The 22,701-nt window shown below is 36.8% G+C and overlaps 1 protein-coding gene across 1 annotated transcript in view; it reads right to left on the reverse strand.

Annotated features, from left to right (window-relative positions):
• SUGCT (succinyl-CoA:glutarate-CoA transferase) overlaps positions 1–22,701 on the reverse strand; it is a 728,470-nt gene that overhangs the window by 87,547 nt on the left and 618,222 nt on the right. The window contains exon 13 of the mRNA XM_058570632.1: positions 8,769–8,832. Coding sequence (XP_058426615.1) covers positions 8,769–8,832 — 64 coding nt within the window. The remainder of the gene's footprint in view (positions 1–8,768; positions 8,833–22,701) is intronic.

Genomic DNA, 22,701 nt, shown 5'->3' on the forward strand with positions numbered 1-22,701 from the left:
TAACTCCCCATTCCTTCCTCCCCAGCCCCTGGCAACCATCCTTCTACTTTCTGTCTCTGTGAATCTGACCACTCTAGGTACTTTATCTAAGTGGAATCATACAGAATTTGTCACTAATTAATTTTTAAATTCTTACTCTGGCTATAGTATCAACCACTAACTTGAAAAAAAATCACCTTAACTTTTTTACACCAACACAACATCGTTTGCAGTTTAGTTAATGTTGCTCAAAGGGAATCAGGCTCTAACTTTAAAACAGAATCAGCCACCAGTGAGCAAGAGGAAATTGGCCCACACAGCACCAGGGCCATGGGAAGATCACTGGAAGTTGAGAAATCCAAGTAGGTTGAGGTGGCAACTTAACATTTTAAATCTTTTGATGATTGAAATCTGCATATATATCCCGAATAATTCTTTTTCTCCCTTCAAACTGCTTTTCTGTTAATGTGTGAAAAAAGTGCAACCTGAGGGAAATGTAATCCACATGTTTCGGTGCATTTACACTTATATACTCTTGAGAATATCAAAACGGCCTAACAATGCATTTTCTGATGACTTTTCTTTTCATAGAAACACAATTATAGACTTTGTAAAAGACTAACTTAATCCCCAAAGGAGGTAGGCTCAATCTAAGTTCAAATTCTTGAAATTTAAACATTCTTTAAATAAACTTCCAAGCTGATCTTTCAATAAAACATTCAAAATACTACATTAAGCAGCCTTTAAATTAGAGACTAAAGTTGTAAGGTAAAAAACTCAATAGTTGGCTCAACTTTCCTTTCTGGCTCAACTTTGGGAGACAGTAGTAAATAGGGGAAGAGGACAGATTTCAGAGATACCCAGGTCTGGGTTTTAATTGTAGCACCAATTGGCGTTCCAACACCCAGCAAGTTTCAATTTTCTCATCTGTAAAACGGACATACTGATGTATGGCTCACTGAATTGTCCTAGAGATTAAACAAATTGTGTTATATAAAGGGCTTATATATACACCATATACAGAGAAGTACTCCACAAATGTTTGCTTACACTCCCTTGTTTCAAATTTGAACGTTCAACAGCAACAATTCCATTAAAATCTATTCACAAAATATGTTTATATGCAGTAGAGTGAATTGCATTTTTCCTTTAAATTGAAAGAATGAAAAGATGGATCTCATTAGAACACGAAGACAAGGCACTAAAAGGTAAAGTGAGTTACTTAAGGTCACACACCATCTTGAAGGTGTAGCAACAAAGAGAAAGCAGGTTCAGACTTTGAGGAGTTTATGGGCGGTCGACTGTGTTGTGGATATTCTTTAAATCAATGTGGGGTAGTGTTTCTCTAGCTTTTTTGTGGCTGTAGCTTTGTTTTGTGGCTGTAGTATCTTGTTGGTACTTTTATTTCACCACATACTCTCCTCAAATCCCCAAAATGTCTTGTATTAACTTTTTTTCATTTTTAATTTAATTAAAATTAGATTTTTGCTTAATTGTTTGAAAAGCATACGGCTTCTTGCCATAACCTGGAGTACAGGGTTCATAGGAACAGTTTCAAAAGACACAGGGTTGTGAGTAGGTTAGACTAATGGGTCACCCACTCACACAGCTGCTGTGACTTACATGATGTTTGGATGAAGGACACGCTGGGGAAGCACTTCAAGGTCTCTCTTCCCTCCTCATCTATGTGGTGCCCTAATCTTACTCAAAGGATGAACCCAGAGACACAGCAACTGCTAACGCCATACCAGATAAAGATACGACAACATAGAGATATGGTTGCATAAAAGCTGATATACAACTGACACACGGAAGACAGCATTCGCTCCAGCTGAGAAGGAGATAAGCAATGAGTCCCTTAGGGCCACACAAATCCTGAAGGTTTGGAGGTGATGTGATAAGTGGGATATTGCACATGACCCATTGGTTATATTAACACAACTGGGGATTCTTATTTAACCTGTGAAAATTGACTCTAGTGGAGTCATTTTAGTAGAGTCAGAGCTGCCTTTCCAGAGAAACTGCCTTGCTGTCTGGAACCTCAGACTGGGCCAAACATTTCGACAGGGCCAAAATCACAATTGCTTTAGTAGCAATTGTTTGAGAAGTCAGCAGGAAAATAGACATCATAATCACAAGACTGATGATTATGGACTTTCTACCTGAAGATAGAATCAGTAACCAATCATGCAGAGCCAAGAGTGGTTTAACTTGTCAGCACCAATGAACTCTCCCTAAAAACATCTTACCTCAGCATCCTCCTTTTTCCCATGAAAACCCTGAGCCCCTCTCCTGTATGCAGGACACTATTTGGGTTTCTACCTGAATCTTTGCTCCCCGAATTGCAATTCTTTGATCCCAACTATACCCTTTGCCTCTTAAACTTGTTTCTGTTTTTGTAGGGTGACAAACTCCTTTACCACCATTTCTTCACCTCTACCTATTCTTATTAATATCAACATAACATTGTGTGCCTAACCAAAACTAAACTATAATCCTTTTAAATAAAAAGATGGCTTGCTCCACTGATAGTCTCTGGCTAAGTCTTCTTAACAGGAGTATATCTTAACATCTCAAGGAATTATATTTAAGGAAAACAATTTTCTATGAGATTCAGTCCAATTGTCATCTCTTTTCTTTTTCTTTTCGGTGAGGAAGACTGGCCCTGGGCTAACATCTGTTGCCAATCTTCCTCTTTTTGCTTGAGGAAGATTGTCCCGAGCTAACATCCATACCAATCTTCCTCTATTTTGTATGTGGGATGTCCCCACAGCATGACTTGTTGGGTGGTGTGTAGGTCTGCCCTGGGATCCAAACCAGCAAATCCCTGGCTGCCGAAGAGAAGCGCGTGAACTTAACCACTACGCTGCTGGACCGGGGCCTCCAATTATCATCTCTTCATGAACCAAAGAGCCCCTACCTGGTAATGCTAGAGGAGAGCGAAACCATTCCTCTTTCAGAGAGGACTAAAATGACTCCTTCTCCAGCCATGAATAAACCTGGCAATGAAGTCAAGCAACTCACTACAGGCTGAAGACCACCTGGAGGCAAAGACAACGTCACTTCTTAATTATCCATGTTAACTCCACTACGTGGAAATCCAAACTGGAAGATAATTTTAAAATTTTTGTATTTAGCTATAACATGGTATCTGACTTTACTTCTCCAGCCAGTTTACATGCCAAATTACATTTAATTAATTTATTCTCTAAAGATCCATCACAAAGTCAGTACTTAAATTTGATCCAGAAAAAGACTTCTCCAAGTACCCTATGAAAGTTGGCTGTGGCTAATACAGCAAGGACTCAAGAACTGATTTCAGGGGCTGGCCCGGTGGCATAGTGGTTAAGTTTGTGCACTCCACTTCGGCAGCCCTGGGTTCTCAGTTTCAGATCCCGGGCACGGACATATGCACTGCCTATGAAGCCATGCTGCAGCAGGCGTCCCACATATAAAGAAGAGGAAGATGGGCACAGATGTTAGCCCAGGGCCAATCTTCCTCAGCAAAAAGAGGAGGATTGGCAATAGATGTTAGCTCAGGGCTAATCTTCCTCACCAAAAAAAAAAAAAAAAGAAAAAAGAATTGATCCCAGAAAATTTCTGATCCACCTTCTAAGGCAAAAAAAACAAAAAAGACTTTATTATCATTGAGCTTTCCACTGTTTCTGTGGCTTTTTAGTTTTGTTTTTATTTTGTTTTGATTTCTAGGCCTGGTTCAACATTCAGTGGTCCACTCAGATGATTTCCAACACACCTCTAACCTCAAGGATCATTCTGCATAGTGATAATTGAGAAAACATCCCAAACAATGTATAAGTCCAATTAAATATATGCCCAGGAAAATTCTTTAGCCTAAATATCTCTTTCTAACAGTGAAAACTTACTCTGCACCCCAAAACTTCACTGAAAACTTAGAACTGTTTTGCAACAAGACTTTCCTGTCTATTAGACAGACCCACTTATCTTAGCATCTAGGTTGTTGAGGACATGTTAAAGAGGAATAACTGAGTTATTGGCCACTTTCCCAGTCCCATCTAACAGAACGTGAATTCCCTAAGCATGAAAGCCCAGGTCTCACAAAATATTTCTTCCTCATGGCAGAGATAAGCATAATTGATGGAGATCCTTAAGTCATATCAGCGACAGTAACTTGGCTCCTAGGGGTTCTCGGGTTCCTGATGGAAAGACATTCCTGGGGGTGCGATTCACTCCTGCTCTGTTTCTCCCTGCTCTCCTAGGAGGGAAAGTCACTGTGCTATTCATTTCTGACTGAATGGTAACAATGTCTATGATCCCGTCTCACTGTAATGGGACTTCCAGAGAAGGCTGCAGGCACTCAGTGTCAAATCATCTGAGAATACACTGATTTATTTAACTCTCAGTGCATTGCCATGGGTTAAGAGTTTAATAAAGTTAAAAATAATTGAGGACTTTGGGAAGTACCAGGGCTAGGCTATTTGAAAACTCACTTCCCTGCCAGCTTTCTCTCATTCTGTTGACAGACTGTAGAACCTTGCTTTCATCTCTTTCCTCTTTTTACAGCTTAACCTGGTCCCTGAAGGAGTATGCTCTTTCTAGAAGACAGATTATGCACTATACACAACATGAAAACTTTACACACACTTCCTGTTGTCATCTGAAAGATTTTTCTACCTGGAAGAAATAACTTATCTCAACTTTCACTATCAGATTGGTTTTATTTAGAATTCCTTATGAGGACCAACATATTTAAACTTTATGGAGGGATCTAAGCTGAAACTTTAGTTCCTCTTAATTTTTCTTTTTCCCTAGTGAGATTTATGACAGCTTTCCCAATGGCTGTTATCCATTATAGAAACTTAAATGCTCTTCAAGGATATGTGATTTCAGAAACATTATCTAATTTTCTATCTAAAGGGAAGAAAAGAGCTAAAAGTAAAAGGGCAAGGTGAAGGCTCGTGTTGCAGAGAAGAGGAAGATTTGTAACCATGCAAGAGACTAGGTGGTCACTCCATTTAATGTATGTACTTCACACTGGAAACAAACTAAAGAAGTAAATAAATCTTTTTTAGATAGCTTCCACGGGTAGCTAGTCTGTTCATAAAAAAATGCATACTGCTTAAAAATGTCATAAATCATATTTTAAATTATTTTTCATCTAATAGTTTTTTATTCTAATCATCATCCAATAAATGTCTATTAAGTACTTAGCTGGCGTAGAGGGTGCAGGTTAGATTTAAAATGACAGCATTTTTGCCCTCCAGGAGCTTACAAAAGAAAGGCGTTGTAGATCATTACTTATGAAAGATTTTGCAAAACATTTCGAAATACAGTATGTTAGATAATCAAATAAAGAAGTACATTCAACTTTTAAAAACTTCACTATAAAATCCAAACATCAATATTCTAATAATGTGGTTTGAGCTACATTAATTCACAGTGGTAACTGTTCTTCTGCATCCAAGACCCACTAGCTGAAAATTGCTGCAGGTTCCAAATATGAATATTAAAATACCATGGGGAAAAAACTTAAGAAAAGTTTTATTTAAAAGATCTTAGAGCTGCTTTCTGGAAAACACAGATCTGAGGACCAGCAGGTAAGGACAATTCAATTTAAAATCACTTCACATGCACAGAAGACTGCTTCTCTTTCACAACGCTGACACATTCACCACTAAAACACTTCCCAGAAGTGCTGCTGGAATCATATAACCACAACGCACATTCATTCACAGGGAAGTATCTGAAAAAGGTTATGGTGAGAAACTTTAGAGCTACACGTCAAACTCTATTTCAGTGACATCCTTTGAAGTTTGGAACTCAGTACCAAGGCTGTTTTGGCACCTACACGGTACATGGAAGGACAGCATGTTCCACTCTGGCTACAAAGCCAATGGCCGGCAGTATTACAAGAAGAAGATGCAAATGGCTAATGGCTCAGTGGAACCTGGCAGTCATTTGAAATGTGATAACTAATGTAGGATCTTTCTACTAAAGTCACAAATAAGGTAATGCTCATATAATGGCCAATCTCTTGTTGAAGAAATGTTGTGGTATGAACTTTAATGTATCTTTTCATTTCAGTAACTAACAAACACAAATTTTTATCAATTTCATAGTTAAAACTTTAGGACAATATGAGTTTTACAAAAATCTACAACCGAGTTAGAAACAATTTAGAAATTCCCCCTAAAAGCAATCAGTGAGACCATCTGTCAAACCAGGTTTGAGGTTCCTACCCAAGCTCCTCTTCCAAGTCCCACCTTCACCCCCAGAGAGAAGAGATCTCAAAGACCTCAGCAAAAATCTCCCTTAAATTTTGATTTGTTTTTAATTTGGTCATTAGCTCTATTTTAGGTTGTATTCTTCCAACCTCTGGCTACCTCTCCAGGGTAACTGTGAGCTTGCCCCAACTCCTCGCCCTTCCTCCATGTGAGCCCTTTCTCAGCTCTTCCAGTGTGCCAGCACTCAGCGCCTCCTCACTGCTCCCTCGGCACATACCAGTTCTGCCCAGCTGACAACTGGTCATTGTTCACATGTCTGTTTATATTTCACTTCCCAGGGAAACCTGTCCTGATCCCACACACTAGGTGAGGTCTCCCTGGTGTGTGCTCCCAGAACATCTGCTGTAGCCTCTGGTTCTCCATGGAAACTCTCATCCCACTCTTCCATATTTATTGTTTGGAATAACAATAAATTCTCTGGCAAACTGTAAGGTCCATGAGTGATTGGGCCTGTCCTGGGTACAGCCTTATCACCAGAGCTTCATATGGTGTATGGAACACAGTAGGTTTAGTGAGTTTAGTTGTGTGTGAGTGTGGGTGTGGGTAGGTGTGTGTTTGAGGTTTTGGCACTCAATCAGGTTACATTAGTTAATTATGAGCAAATTAGTACAGTGTGTCCACCATGCTGACACTTCTTTCACTAAAGTAGTGGTGAGCTAAAACTAATGACGACTCCCCTCATTGGGGACTCTTAGAACCCAGAATATTTAAGTTTGGCAAAGAGAGAGATGATGCATTTTCTCATTTATACATCCATTAATAATTGATTTTCTTAGTCTCTCTCTTCCTTTAAAGCTTAAATGAGAGAACAGTTTAATGAACAATATATTAAATAATGATAGTACTAGCATAACTACAAGTCATATTTAGAGATAATTCATGAGCATTAACTAGTTTGCATGCTGTAACTATGACATGTACATACACAAATGAAATTTCTTTCTTAATTACTTACTATAGATTGGAGGTGGTGGGAAATGATATGAAAAGAGAGTATGTTGCAATAGATATAAATTAATAAAGGAGATAGTTTATATCATATTACTTTATTTTAATATTGGTAAGGATTAAAAATATTATTTTTATGCTTACAATAATGCTTACAATAATTATTTAAGTAGCAAAAAGGAATTTTGAAGAGGTAAATAATTTCCCATCCCTGTTCATAGTATATTCAACATTGGTTGACCAGAACCTTTAAGGTGTTAAGCAATTAGCAGCCTCCTATACAAGAGCTCTAATCTGAGAATCTGAGGGAATGCTGTGGATTTATACATCTCTAAAAAAGGCACAAAAAATATTGCAATAAATATTGTTCTTCAAAAGACAAGTTTCTAGCAATGACTAAGATATAAAATGCCTCAGGCAAATTAGTGCAACTCATAGAAAATTCAGTACTGGTCACAAGAAGTTCATTAATAACAAAGGAAATATAAATAAGTAGTTTTAAGTAATAGTAACAAGGATTTTTACTGTAAATGTGAAGATGCAGATATACATGTAAATCTATAGAATTATATTTAATGAATTCAAAATTGTGTCTCCACTGGCTAACTAGAAAACAGTGTAGCATAAAATCACTTTTAATTCCACCTGCATCTCCAGTTTTGGCAGATCCCCCTCACCGAGGCATCGTGGGAGAATCTGAGTTATTTCTACAGCATTCATGAGGTTTCCAGTGGGGACATCCCTTACAAAGAAGGGATGTGTAAGTCTAGAAAATGGGACACTGAACAAACAGGAACAATGAACAAGAATGTAGAGTGTTTTTCCAGCAATGCCCAGAGTAGAGATAACAGATCTGAGGAATAGTAATATTACGATCAACAGCGAAGTGAAGTCTGTGGGGGGTAATAGGTTGATGATAAGCTCTCACTACAGTTTGGATGCTCTGAGAGTAGGCATTAAGATTCTGGCTACTGGAAAGAGAACTCTCTCTGGAAGTGAAAAAGTTAGTATTTTGGCTTAGGCCAAAATGTCTTTGGTGAGTTTGTCTGGTATGAGCCAACTTACAAAAATTCAATATATTCTGGGTTTACTGAAAACATTTAGATTCTTGATCTATAAAGCTGAGATCTATACCCTCAACCACAGTTTAGAAAGAAAATGCCCTGGCCTGAGCAGTCAGTAGCCTTCCTTGGACACCATCTCTATCGTGGCTGGCTTTCTTTCTCATTCTTATATGAACTATGAGCAATTTTATATTTGTCATATTTATCTTTATCTATCTGTTGGCAATTACATAATGTACTTTTGTGAGTATATAATTACACAAAATGGAGTTAGGTAATACGAGTATTTTTTGTCACCGAGGCAATTGGACATTCGTTAGAGCAAAAACACAATCCTGTAGTCTCAGCATACGTGAATGCTGGTGTGATCATACTGTTTTCCTTTTACCTAAAATGAGAAGTTTGGGTAATGTCTTGAGAAGTTGTTTGGGGGATCATCAGCTACCTGCAGTGATCAGCACAGGGAATAATTAATAAAGAAAGGTGTTAAGAAAAAGAACAAAAATTTTCAAACCTGGTACTGATATCTTCCCCAAGGTTGGATGTTTCATCTCCATAACGAGGCCATTGTGCAACACCTTAAAATGTAAAAACAGAGAGAAAAATAATTTATAAAATAAAATTATCTCCAATCTCAAAGGATATGGAAAGCCATCTATTCTGTCCATTGAAGAAAGATATTGCAAAACACAGAGATGTTCTAAATTTAATTTGAAAGTAAATATTTGAGATAAAATTTTTTCCATCTTATATTAAACCAAGTGAAGGCAAAAAGAATTAGAAGACTCAAGGACTAGCAAACCATATTTTTATAAAGTCTTCCCACACTTAAAAATGTTATTGGCTCCTAAATATAGGGTATGATTACCCCTCTTTCATCTATGTTTGATCCTCTAAATATTAAAGTTCAGCCTCTTCCTTCTTTACCTTATAGCAGGACTTGGTCAAGATCAACTGCAGAAGGACAGGATAGGAGGAACCAGGACCTGGAGCAGAGGAGACAACTAAGGTGGCACATGTGCTCCTGGCAATTTATTCAGTGAAAGGTATGGGGAGTCAGTCCAGTTTGAAAGGTGACTCAGAGTATCCAGAAGGCCCAGCGACTGCTGAAAGTGGACAGATTCAGGACTTCTGTGATAAGCAACGTGCAGAGCCAGCTGACAGGGAGCCCAGAGTAGGCCCAGGTCAGAGGACTGAGCGAGAGATTGAAACCAGAGATGTTTTCAGTGGTAGTAAGACCTTAATCATAAGACTAGGTTTCAGAACTAGGACTCCACTATCCTGGAGTCAGTGGAGAGCAGAGTTGGGGAGCCCACTGAGAAAAAAAGCCAGAGAACCCATCTTAGAGGGCTGATTGGGTTCCCATGCACTGGTACCAAGATGGGTATTTGGTGTCCCATCAAGAACACAAGGTAGACTTGACCAAAGGGTTGAGACTCAAGGCCAGTTACCAGGACAGGGACATTCTATCAGTACTCAACTAGTGACTTGATGCTGAACCGCTTAACTACTAAAAAGAGCTAGATAAATCCTTGGCATATAGAGGCTGTAGTTTTTCCTATGGGGTGGGTAGGAGAACAAAATCTGCCAGAGATCAAGTGTCCTCCAACTGTAAATAGAGGATGAGATGAGGGCATGGAACTAGATTCTAGAACATAGAAGTTGAATTACTAGAGGCAAAAATGCTCTGTCATACACAAAGGAAAATGCTACAAAGTTGTTTTCTTCTGTTTGGTTTTTAACAACTGGAGGCTACATGGGTACACTGTCTCAAAGAACCCCAAGAATTAAATTACTATGGCTATTACTGGATCTTCAGTGAGACATATATGGGCAACTTACAGATGAATTGTGTTTCACCTGCACTATCTACCAAATGGAAAGCTTCTCTCTTCCTGTTCTGTACATGGATCTAAAGGACAGAAGAATTTCAGTGGCACAGTAAACCTATGGACCACAATTTCATGCTAACATCATAAAGAGTAGCAGTTGTTATAGTTCTATAGTATTTTGAACTTCAGGTGAAAGTAAAATTTGCATATCCATATCCTTATCATAATATTTTCTGCAGAAGAGCATGGAATAAACAAATGGACAAAAATGTTTTCTCACTTGGAAAACTTAGGGAAAGAGGTCAAATTTCTTGGGTTTTATCCATTTCCAGGGAGCTTTTTGGTTACACTATGGAATAAACCATCAGTAATACAACCTCACAGGTGACTTTTTAAGGTTAGAAATATAACTCAGCTACGGCTAAATATTCTGGCTTCCACTGCTTTCTTTAAGAATGGTCACCATTTTTGGGGCAATGCTCTTTAAACAACTATGTCAACCCCCCTCATTGAAGGTGATGCCACACCATATGGAGATCCTTTCTAGGGATGCCTTGCCTCTCTTCTGGAATCACCAGCTTTGCACCCAAGAGCTGGCCAGGGAAAATTCTTGCCAGTGTTAGAACTGTGCTATAATTTAGTTCTGGTGTGGCTCGTTCTCAGCACCCGCCCAGCACAGCCTCCTCCTATGTGGGGGTGGGGGCTCAATGCCAACACGAGGTGCTAAATCTCAGTTCTACTGAGGACAGGAACAAAAATATCGAGCTAAATTTCACTCGAAACAATTATCTGCACACTGAATCATTCTCTTCTCGTATCTCTGTTGCCCTCCTGACTACCTCTTTGTAATAACACTGCAGTGCTACTCACAAAAGACAAAAGTGAGTGTTCTTAGCTAAATATAACTTAACTGATAGTGTTGAAATTAATTAACGCTGCATTTTAATCATGTAGCAAACGTTAAGTGTCAAACGTGAAAGGGTAGTTGGTAAAGGTCAAGGGACATATGTCAAAGTTTTGTGAAGCAAAAGCTAGCAGTTGATGGAAGTTATTCATGGAAGCAGCTTAAGGAGTGTACTTCCTTCAGCCCTGCCCCCATTGCTGTCTATAGATGATATTCCCAACATGAAACTTTCTTCTCTAACTGTATCAATTCCTTTGCATTGAAAATTGTTCGGTTTTAAGCAGAGATATAAATTCTTCTTAGGTTTGGCAAAGGAAGTTAACTGCAATTTCTCATTTGCTGTAGTATTTGTACAATTCTGAAGCAAACGGGCTAGTCTGAGCCCCCATCTTCAGAAAGAACTGACTTATTCCCCTGCTTGTTTGCCAACCACATTTTTATGTAAAGTCTGAAGTCCATAAAATTCCATAGGATTTCTTCGTGAATCAGGTCAGGTTATCTCAGAGAACAACTGAGGCTGTGGCAGTGCTATCCCTGGAAACCTTGCCTGATGACTTGGAATCTTGGAAAACTCTCCAGCCTTGTCTGTGGGGCAGGGCCTGCTCTGCTTAATAACATAGTCAAGAATCTCAGAACGTAGGCAGTCTGACTGAATTTTAACATAAATCCCTCCTGCTGCACTTCAGACATACTATCTTATCCCAAGTTCATTGGAAATGGAGGAACTGCCACTCATGACCATTTGTATGACGTTTCTCTGGGAACGGCGACTAAACGTTCCGTTTTCCTTTTCTGATCCAGGCTTAGCACCCCAAGCTCTATTACCTTAACCTAGACATTTAAATTTAAAGTATTTCATTTTCTAACCACTAACAATGGAATGGAGACCTTAGCTTAGGGACTTTCAACTACCATTTTCCCTTAAGGAAATTTTATGCCTAGACGCTCAGTCTGGCCATTCAGGATATACTTTGTTGCATATTTAGTTATTTTAAAATAAAGCAAGGGATCTTCCCCAGAACTTTGTAGTGGATTTTGTCCTTCTTTTACTTATTTTATCCTCCTTAGATCTTTCATGGTTTGGTAGCTCTTCTAAAATTCATTTCCTCTTGAAATTTCAAAAGCCTACTCTTGACAAGAATAGAATTGTAGACAGTGCACAACCTCTTTAGCAAAGTATCAGGCCTATTTAAAATAAGGTCTCTCTTTCTTCTTCAAGAGTTTAACAGATTGACAGCCTAATGACAGAGTCAAATGATAATGTATTAGTGATGAGGAGAAAGAGTAAAATGTATACCTTAAAGTGATGTGGGAAATAAAAGTTAAGTGAAAGTAAGAAAGTCTTTTTATAAAGTCCTATGGAGGCAATGGCAGAAAAAAGTCTGTAATATAGCACTAGCAAGAAAAAAATGCAAAAAAAGTAAAAATGGATACCCACTATATAGGCAGTGAAAATCTCTACGGAAAACAAGAGATCTGGGTCAAGATTAGAAGCAGTAAGTCATATTCAAATGAAAAGAGATTGATAGAGTGCTGGCATTAAATGATGTATACAAATGATATGTGTAAAGACCATATCAAAAATCAATGTAATACCTTCAATGACACTAACAATGATGCACAAAAGAGATTTTGCCTATCCATTAACTATGAATAGAGACATAACCTATTTATTTAATTTAACAAACATCATAGAGCACCTATATACTAGCTGATATGAAGGGGCTGGCAGTAAAAAGATGAATGATGAATGTACTTGCATTCAAAGTGCCTATAACTGAAAGAGAGGTTAGGGAATAAGAGACCTGAGCCAATTTTTATAACAGTTTAAGCTCCACAATGAAGAAGCAATATCCAATGAGTAAGCAAGTAAGTAACTCTCTACCTTAGAAAGAAGCTGAAGGATGTAGGTCAAGGAGGTCAGTAAAAGTCATAGAACAAAGATGATATTGAAATAAAACATTAGGTTAACAATTACAATGAGAAATATAAGAAGAGCAGCTATTGCTCAACAAAACTCCTTAAGGGTCAGGCATTGTGTTAGGAGCTAAAGAGTTGTCTCCATTTAATCCTCTCATTAACTAGACCAGATAGGAATTACTATCATCTGCTTTTCTACTGATAAAGTGATGGAGGCCTGATGAGGTTAAATACCTGCCCAATGTTCACAATTAATAAGTGGCTGACCTTGGATTATAATTTATGTGTGTCTGACCCTAAACTCTTAGCCAGTTGGATATTTAGCAAAAGAAAAAAATAGACGAGGATAATTTGATTTACTATTAAAATAACTAGCTGATGTGGTCAATTCTGTAAAACAAATTAGTCAATTCATTGGGGAAAGAAAATTAGCCAAACAGATTGCTTAGCACTATGAGGCCCAATTAGTTAATAAACTGAACTGCTCCTTTTAGGTAGCCAAGGATATTCTGGCTACCACAGATACAAAGGCTGTGAAAAGAGGAAGGATTTTGGTCCCAGCCTAGCTCAGATTTTGAAGGGGACAGACCCAGCGGATGACCTTGGGCAAGGCACTTAAGTGTTCTGAGGCTCAGAACCCTCCTCAGTAAAAAAGGGGTAATAACTCTTTTTTCTAATTAAAAAATATGAATATTAATCACTTAAAGAGGTATTATAACATATATTTATAGTTTAATGAGTACTAATAAAATGAACACCCACGTACCCAACATCCAGCTTAAGAAATAGAACATTTCCAAAATGTTTAAAGCCCCAAGTTTGCTCCAATCTCTCACGCCTCCATGCCCAAATGATCATTTTTCTGAATTTTTTAAATCATTTCCTTACCTTGTTTTTCATACTTGTACTCCAAATGTGTATATCTATAACACTTTAGTGCTTGCTTTCACCCATTTATAACATTTTTATTAATGAAATCATGTGTATATATTCTTCTCTGACTTGCTTTTTCTCTTAGCATTGTTTGTGAGATTCACCCCTTTTGGAGCTTATGGCCATGGGACAGTTATGGCCATTAATGTAAAGTATACCATTATATAAATGTATCGTAATTTATTAATCCACCCTGCTCTTCATTATTTCCAGTTATTTTACTATGACAAGCAATGCTGCTATTAACCCATCTCTTTGTGCAACAGTTTCTCTAGGATATACGTATACCTAGAGCTAGAATGGCTAAGATGTAGGACACATGTATCTTCAACTTGTTAGGGAACTGCAAATTATTTTTCTAAGTGGTTTACCAACCATTCTCCCCAGTGGTGAATATTATTTTTCACTTGCTTTACATCCTTAGAAAAACTTGATATTATCAAAATTTTTAGGTTTTGCCAATCTAATCACTGTGAAATGGTATCTTATTGAAGCTTTAACTTGCATTTCCTTGGTTACCAATGAGGTTGAGTATATTTTCCCTGCTTAATAGTATTTATATTTCTTCTTTGACAAAATGCTTGTTCAAGTCATTTGTATATTTTTCTATTGGTTTAATTATTTTTTGCTTATTGATTCACAGATTTCTTTACATATTCTGGTTATGAACTGTTCATTGGAACATAAATTGAAAATATTATGGCTTTATTTCTCACTTATTTGCTGATGAAAGAAATCAAAGATACCTAAATAAATGCAGCAGCATACCATGTTCTCAGATTTGAAGACAACATAGTAAAGATGTCAATCTCCTCAAATTTATCTATAGGTTTAATGCAATTCTTACCAAAATCCTAGCAAATTTCTTTGTAGACATAAACAAGCTTATTCTAAAATTTATTTGGAAAGACGCAGGTCTCAGTATAGCTTAAACAATCTTGAAAATAAGAATAAAGTGAAAGAGAATCAGTCTACCTGATATTAAGGTATACCATATAGCTGCTATAAACTATATAGCTGCTAAAAGAGTATGGTATTGGAAGAGGGATAGACAGATAAATCAATGGAATAGAATAGAGAACTGAGAAATATATCCACATGAGTATGCCCAAATAATTCCTGACAAAGATGTAAAGGTAATGGAGGAAGGATAGCTTCTTTAACAAATGGGTCTAAAACAACTGGAGGAAAAAAAAAAAAGAACCTCAACCTAAATCTCATATCTTGTATAAAAATTAACTTAAGATGGACCATGCGACTTCAATGTATAATTTAAAACTATTAAAATCTTAGGAAAAATCTTTGGAATTGCTCTGCAAAAGATCATGTTAAGGGGAGGAAAAAAGCTACAGACTGGGAGAAATATTTGCAAGTAATGTATCTGACAAAGGACTCTTTATATATATAAAAAGAACTCTTACAACTTAATAGCAAAAAAAAAGCAAAAAATCTAATTAGAAAATAGGCAAAAGATATAAACAGACATTTCACTAAAGAGAATATACAGATGGCAAATAAGCACATAAAAACATGTTCAATATCATTAACCCTTAGGGAGATGCAGATTAAAGGCACAATGAAATATTACTATACATCTATCAGAATGGCTAAAATTCTATCACAATGGCTAAAATTTTTAAACTTTTAAAACTTAAAATTTTTAAAACCTAAAATTTTAAAACTTTTAAAAAGTGACATCAAATACCAGCAAAGACAACCTGAATCACTCATCCATTTCTGGTGAGAATGTAAAATGGCAGCCACTCTGGAAAACAGTTTGGCAGTTTCCTAAAAAACTAAACAGGCAGCTGCATACGACCCAGGCATTGCACTCCTGAGCATTTATCCCAGATAAACAAGAGGTTATGTTCATACAAAAACCGGCACATGAATGTTCATAGCAGCTTTATTTGTAATAGTCAAAAATTGGAAACAACACAGATGTCCTCCAAACCAGGAATTGTTAAGCCAACTGTGGTACATCCATTTTATGGAATACTCCTAGGTAATAAAAAGGAACAAAGTTGATTCACAAACAACCTGGGTGAATCTTGGGGGAGTTATGCTGAGTGAAAAAAGCCAATCCCCAAAGGTTACATTGCATATGATTCCATTTACATAACCTTTTTTTTTTTGTTATTGCAGTAACATTGGTTTATAACATTGTATAAATTTCAGGTGTACATCATTATACTTCTATTTCTGCATAGATTACATCACGTTCACCACCCAAATACTAATTACAACCCATCACCACACACATGTGCCGAATTACCCCTTTCGCCCTCCTCCCTCCCCCCTTCCCCTCTGGTAACCACCAATCCAATCTCTGTCTCTTACATAACATTTTCGAAATGATAAAATTCCAGAAATAGAGAACAGATTAGTGGTAGAGGTTAGAGGAGAGATGGGAGTGGAGGAGAGGGAGGTGGGTGTGGCTGTTAAAGGACAAGAGGGATTCTTGTGATGGAATGTTCTGTATCAATGTCAACATCCTGGTTGTGCTTTGTAACATAGTTTTGCAAGATGTCACCTTTGTGGAAAGGGTACATGGGATCTCTCTGTATTATTTCTTACAATTACTCTACAATTATCTCAAAACAAAAAGTTTTAATTTTTTAAAATTTGGTCTTCCATATTTTGTTTTTTGAAAAACTGGAATTGAATTTTGTGTATAATGTGAAAGGGGATTTGATTTCATTTTTTCCCCTGGAACAATTTTTGAGCAGTCTTTCCTCACGAATCTGCAATACTAGCTTTGTTGTAGATCATTTCTATACAAGTTGGGGTTGTTTCTGGGCAATTTGTTCTGTCCTATGGGTCTTATAGTCTACATGGCCAATACCATACTGACTAAATCACCATAGCTTTATCATAAGCATCAGTGTTTCATTCGTCAAGATCCCTGCCCCGCTCCTGCCTTGTCCTTTGTCTTCAGGGGTTCTTGGCCCCTTACTCTTGTCTATAAAATTCAAAGTCAGCCTGTCAAGTTCAGGAAAACCCTATTTGGCAGAAATAATATCCTTACAATATTATCTTACTACTCATTAAACATTTACTTTATAAATTACTTTATAATTTATTTACATATAACATTCACTTAAATAAATTTGTCATTTTTAATATTTTTATAAAGTTTTAGCATTTTTCATAAAGGCTTTGCACATTTTTCATTAGATTTACCCCTAACAAAAGCAGTCCATTTTAGTTGCTAAGGTAAAATGGATCTTTTTTTTTCAATAAAACTTTCTGTTTATTGCTAGCATATAGAAATGAAATTAACTTTAAAATTTTGATTTTATATCTGGCAAACACTCTTGTTAATGACTCATTTGTGGATTCTCTTGGGTTTTCTATAAAACTAATTATATCATCTCTGAATAATTATAGTTTTGTTTTTTCTTTCCAATTCTTATACTTTTATTTTGTTTTTTTATATTATACTGCTGGTTAGGACTACCAATAAATTGATGGAGTGTCAGAAAAAATTTTTATCTTGTTCCCAATTTTAAAGAAAATGCACTTAATGTTTCATCATTGTGTTTACACCAAGGTATTGTAGGCACACTTTATTAGGTTAAGGAATTTATTTCTAGTTTGTTGAGAACTTTATCATAGATGCTGACTGTTATCAAATTCTTTTCATCCATTTATTAAAAGTATCATATATTTTTCTCTATTAATCTGTTAACATGAGGAATTAATTTTCTAATATTGAACCAACCTTACATTTCAAGAACAAACTAATTTTTGAGTTCTGTTTGCTAATGTTTTGTTTAAAATTTTCTTGTATCTATTTTCATGAATGAGATTGGCCTGCAATTTTCCTTCCTTGTATTGCCTTTAATTTTAGTACCAAGAGCAACTTTACTTCATAAAGTGAGCTAGAGTAATCCTTCTTTTCCTATTTTGTGAAAAAATTAGGAAAAGAGTGGTATTATATAGTCCTTTAATGCCTGGTGGAAACTCTTCTACAAATTGTCTGGAACTGGTAAGAAGGTTTTTAATTATCAATTTCTTCTTTTAATTGATATAGGGCAATTCAGATTTTCTCTTTTTTCTTGAGTTAGTTTCAATAATATATATGTTCTAGGAATTTTACCACTCCACTAAGTTGTCATAAAATTTTTCATTACTTATACAATTTCCGAATTATTATATCTTTCTGGTGAACTAAAATTTTTATTATTATATGGTGATTTGTGTAGTAATGCATTTTGTTTTAAAGTCTGTCACGTCTAACATTACTACAGTTACACGAGCTTAATTTTGGTTTGTAATTTTTTCACATGTCATTTTGTGCCTATACAGTCAACCTTTCTTAGTTTTAGGTGTGTCTCTTGAAAATAGAAAATCACAAGATTTATCCTATTTTATCTTTGTCTTTCAACTGGAGGATTTAGCACATTTACATGAATTGAGATTATTAAAATGTTTGAATTCATTTCTAGCATCTTATTTAGCGCCTTCCTTTTTGTCTCACTATAAAAAAACAATCCCATCTTGCCTTGTTTGAGATTGACTGAAATTGTTTTCTCACATTCAATTTTTCCCACATTTACTAGTTTGGAAGATACACCTTTATATTCTTACTATTCTTTTCCTCTAAATATTTTAACATGCATACTTAACAAAATAGAAATCTGGTCGATATCTATCCAATTATCCCCATGCCAATTTATGTGCCAGGTGTTCTCAAACTTTCTTGGTTCCCAATATTAGTGTCTCAGTAATTTTTTCATGGTGCCCCTAGGCAAAAAGGAGAATCTTTTGTTTTGTATATTAAGTAATTAGGTCAAAACAACTTAGATGTATTTATGTCCTAATAACTTAGTGCTGTGTGCAAAACGTACTAGACATAAATTGAAAGAAAAATAATAATTTTATTTCATTCTCAATAACCACGATTACTTTCTCACAGCATATGTGCTCTTGTTAGGCACTGCACCACTTCTCAAATATTGGAATCAAATTGTATCCTTCCACCCTTATTTCTTGTTTCATATGGATTTTCTCTTGGTACTTGTTTTTTTTTTTTCACAGAAACATACATCCGAAAAGCCAGTTTCATAAAGAAATGATGTAATCGAAAGTAACGTAGTGTGATTCAATGTTGAAATTGTGAACTGCCTTGAGCTGGCATTCCACGCTGTGTCCAACAGATGTTGCTGTGTTTTCTGGGAAAATTTTAATATATTTTGATGCCCCTGGGTGTTCATTGGGATGCTGTGGGTGCCTCAGTACATAGCTTGGGAACAACAATTATATGCTATTGTTATTCAATTTTGGTTCTCTTTTTTAATTCAAAAATTAGATATTATCAATATTGTTTTTCAAAGTCAATATTTTTTAGCTTACTACATGTTTACCGTATTTTTTGCTCACCTTTTTTTTTCACAGGCCTTACTTCATTGGTTGTATTCCCTCTTCTACAGGATGTTCTTTAGAATTTTCTTAGTCATCTATTTATAGTCTTGGTTTTTATCTTCTAAGAATTTACTTTCTTTTGCCCCCATTCTGAAAGATAGCTGTACTGGTTACACATATTTAAGCTGACAGTTATTTTCTGTTGGCACACTGATGATGTTATTCTATCGTCTTGTGGTTTTCATCATTGCTCTCAAGAAGTCAGCCACAGGTCTAATGTTATTTCTTTGTACATGATCTGTATTTTTTTTTTCTTTCCTCTGGCTGATTTAAAAATCCTCTCTACGTCTTTGGTTAGGCTTCATTTGCTTTTTATTTAATCTATTTAATTTTTATTTATTTATTTATTTTTTGCCCCCAAAGCCCCAGTAGATAGTTGTATGTCATAGTTGCACAGCCTTCTAGTTGCTGTATGTGGGATGCGGCCTCAGCATGGCCAGGGAAGCGGTGCGTCGGTGCGCGCCCGGGATCCGAACCCGGGCCGCCAGTAGCGGAGCGCGCACACTTAACCGCTAAGCCACGGGGCCGGCCCGTAGTCTATTTAATTTTTATGTAATCTATTTTGTCTTTAGTACTTCAAAAATCCAAGGAATTATGTCTCCAAAAGTTCAGGAAATTCCCAACCATGATCAAATATTGCCTCTACCTATTCTCTCCAGCTTCTCCTGGAATTCCAATTAGATTTATATTAGACATATATTAGCTAAGTATTAGACTTGATCACTCTATATGTCTCTGCATCTCTTATATTTGCTCTCTGTGTCTCTGGGTTGAATTCTAATTAGTTTATTCATAACTACATACCAGATCATGAGTCATCCCTTATGCTGTGTCTAATCTACTATTTAATTTGTCTATTGTGCAATTGTGCCTTATCCAGAGACGATTTGTATTTGCTTCTTCCAAGTGCTCAGGGGCACCACCAAAATGGGACCACATTCAATTAAATTTTATGCCTATAGATTTTTGGGCCCCCAAGTAGAATTCAGTCCTGCCCTATATGCAGGACAGTAGATTTGTGGCTAGGACATTTCATGAGAGATTTTCTCTTTGTATCTTTCCGGCAAGAGGCAAAGTCAAGACAGGCCAGAATAACCACTGCTCCTCTCTTCAGTCTTCAGTTTAGGCTTTTACATTTATTTGCTTTGTTTTGTTTTTCACCTAGTTCACCCACTGAGAACGCTGACTTTTGGATGTCCAAATTTTATTCTGAAGTCCAACCTCCTATCTAGTGTGTGCTTCAGGATTTTTGTCCTATCCCATTTCTCATGGTTCATCAAGTCCAAGTTCTAAGCCCATAGGTATTAGCCAGTGCTGGTTCCAGTGCACGCTTCTCTGCATGCATGTTTTCTAAGGACTTTTGTACCAGCAGGATTCCCTGGTCACATTGTCCTCCATATCGACAGAAACAGAGGTCCTCAGGATGTCATTGTGTCCTCTCTAAGCTACGTGTTTCAGGCTTACTTTGGTGCTCCAAACTTTCTCAAGATTAATTAGCCCAGGGAATAAGAAAAATAACAACTGTTAAATGAAAGAGGAAATACAATAGAATCCAGTGAAATATAAAGGTGATTTATGAACTTTAAAGTCAGGATATTAGAAGTCCAGACTTACATCTTTAACTCAATCCTCCTTGGTATTGAGGCCTTTAATGAAATTATCCCAGAACCAGTTGCTACAAACTTGGGTGAAAGTTGAGAAAGCATTCTTTCCCCTCCAGCACAGGGGCCTGCAAAGCCCTGTGAAAGGAACCATTCCAAGAGGTGGTCAGCAGAGTGACTGTGTGTGCTGTCTTCACTTAGCAAGAACCAAATAATTCCTTCATTCTTAGGAATTTTCCAATTTTCCAGTGGGAAAACTGTGAGTTTTGATTAGTTCTAGTAACAGGTCATGGGGTTGTAAATGTATCATCTTTCTTACTGGATTTAGTCTTCTTATCCCCAGAGACTCTAACGATGCTAAGCAAAGATTTGAGTGTCTAGTCTAAGATGCATAACCTGATTTACTTTATTTAATGAAATAGTTCTTGATCCTATTCAGAAGCGAAGGCAGTAGACATTTTTCTTATTAATGTTCATTTGTTGATCAAGAAATCATCACTTAAATGTGAATCACTGCCAACCATTCTACCCTTTCAGGCACCAAAGTAGCAAAAGAGTGTGAGAAGGAAAAAAGTCAGTTGGATAAACATATAGCATGACAAAAAAAATATGTGGACTCTGAATGGGCAGTCTTCTAAGTGACATGTCAGGGTTAGACAGTCTATCCAGCATGAATGTAAAGAAAGGGCAGGGGTGAGTGTGAGAGAATACCACCTGCCTACCACAGATGGGGCAATTTGCACACCCTGGCTCAATTTTTCCATCCAGAAGCGCAGTGAAATCAGTGTTATCATCTCCATTTTATAAATGAAGAAGCAGACTTGGGGAGGTAAAATGACTTGACAAACACCATAAATAGAGGGAAAAAGTGGCATATGCATGTCTCTGATGGCAAAGCCTACATTATGACACATTATTAAGACATATTATGCTGTCTCTTAAGTATTCAGTGCCACTTCCCACTATAATAAGATTCTAGTGTTCCTGACCTGGGTGCAACACAGACATAAGGAGAAAGAATCATTGGGGATGCCAAATATTCCAAATGATTATCATTAGCAATTTGTCATTTCTTCTGTTGGTTTGAGTGCCACCTAGAAGCTTGGGTATAGTAAGATGCAAGTAATATTTTATTAAGGGCTTCCTTTATGTCTCCTGGACGGTAGTGTGTTGTAAACTCTATTGAGATTAAATCTCCTTTGGGATCTAATTACAAAAAGGCATCTCCTTATTTGGCGTAGCAAAGCTTTCCCTTAGTAAGTCCATAGGAATATGAAAGACAGCAGGATGGAACAAAACATCAAAATCTGCTTCCTTAACAATCTCTTCTTTAATAAAGTCATGCATGCCAAATATGTTTAAGACTTGTTATCACTCTTGATACAGTATAAGTTTAACCAGGAAAGATTTTCAGCATCAGGAAACCACAGAGGAAATGATGTTGTGGCACACATGGTATGTGAACAGCCACAAAGCAGAACGCTAGCTGATAAACGTGATGATTACACAGTCCTCTACCATAAGGAAGCAATATCATTTGTTTACTTTATCTCAGCCATTCTAGAGAACCATAACCGCCCAACAGGCAATCCAGCGACAGTCCTGGGGACACCGCATACCACATCCTCCTTGCACCTGATTCATCATTCACAAAATTTGCTCAGGTTCAAAAAAGGACAGAACCATTATGATAATTGGCATGTTTCTAAGACAGAAGCACTAACGGAATGGTTCTAAAATTCAATAAATTCTGTGTTTTCATTTTACATTTTGGTTTGGTTTTCAAGGGAATTGGTGTTGGTGGGGAAATACCTTGCTTGTTGCAGGCAG

This window comes from Diceros bicornis, chromosome 3 (assembly GCF_020826845.1).
Source record: "Diceros bicornis minor isolate mBicDic1 chromosome 3, mDicBic1.mat.cur, whole genome shotgun sequence".
Lineage (NCBI taxonomy): Eukaryota > Metazoa > Chordata > Mammalia > Perissodactyla > Rhinocerotidae > Diceros > Diceros bicornis.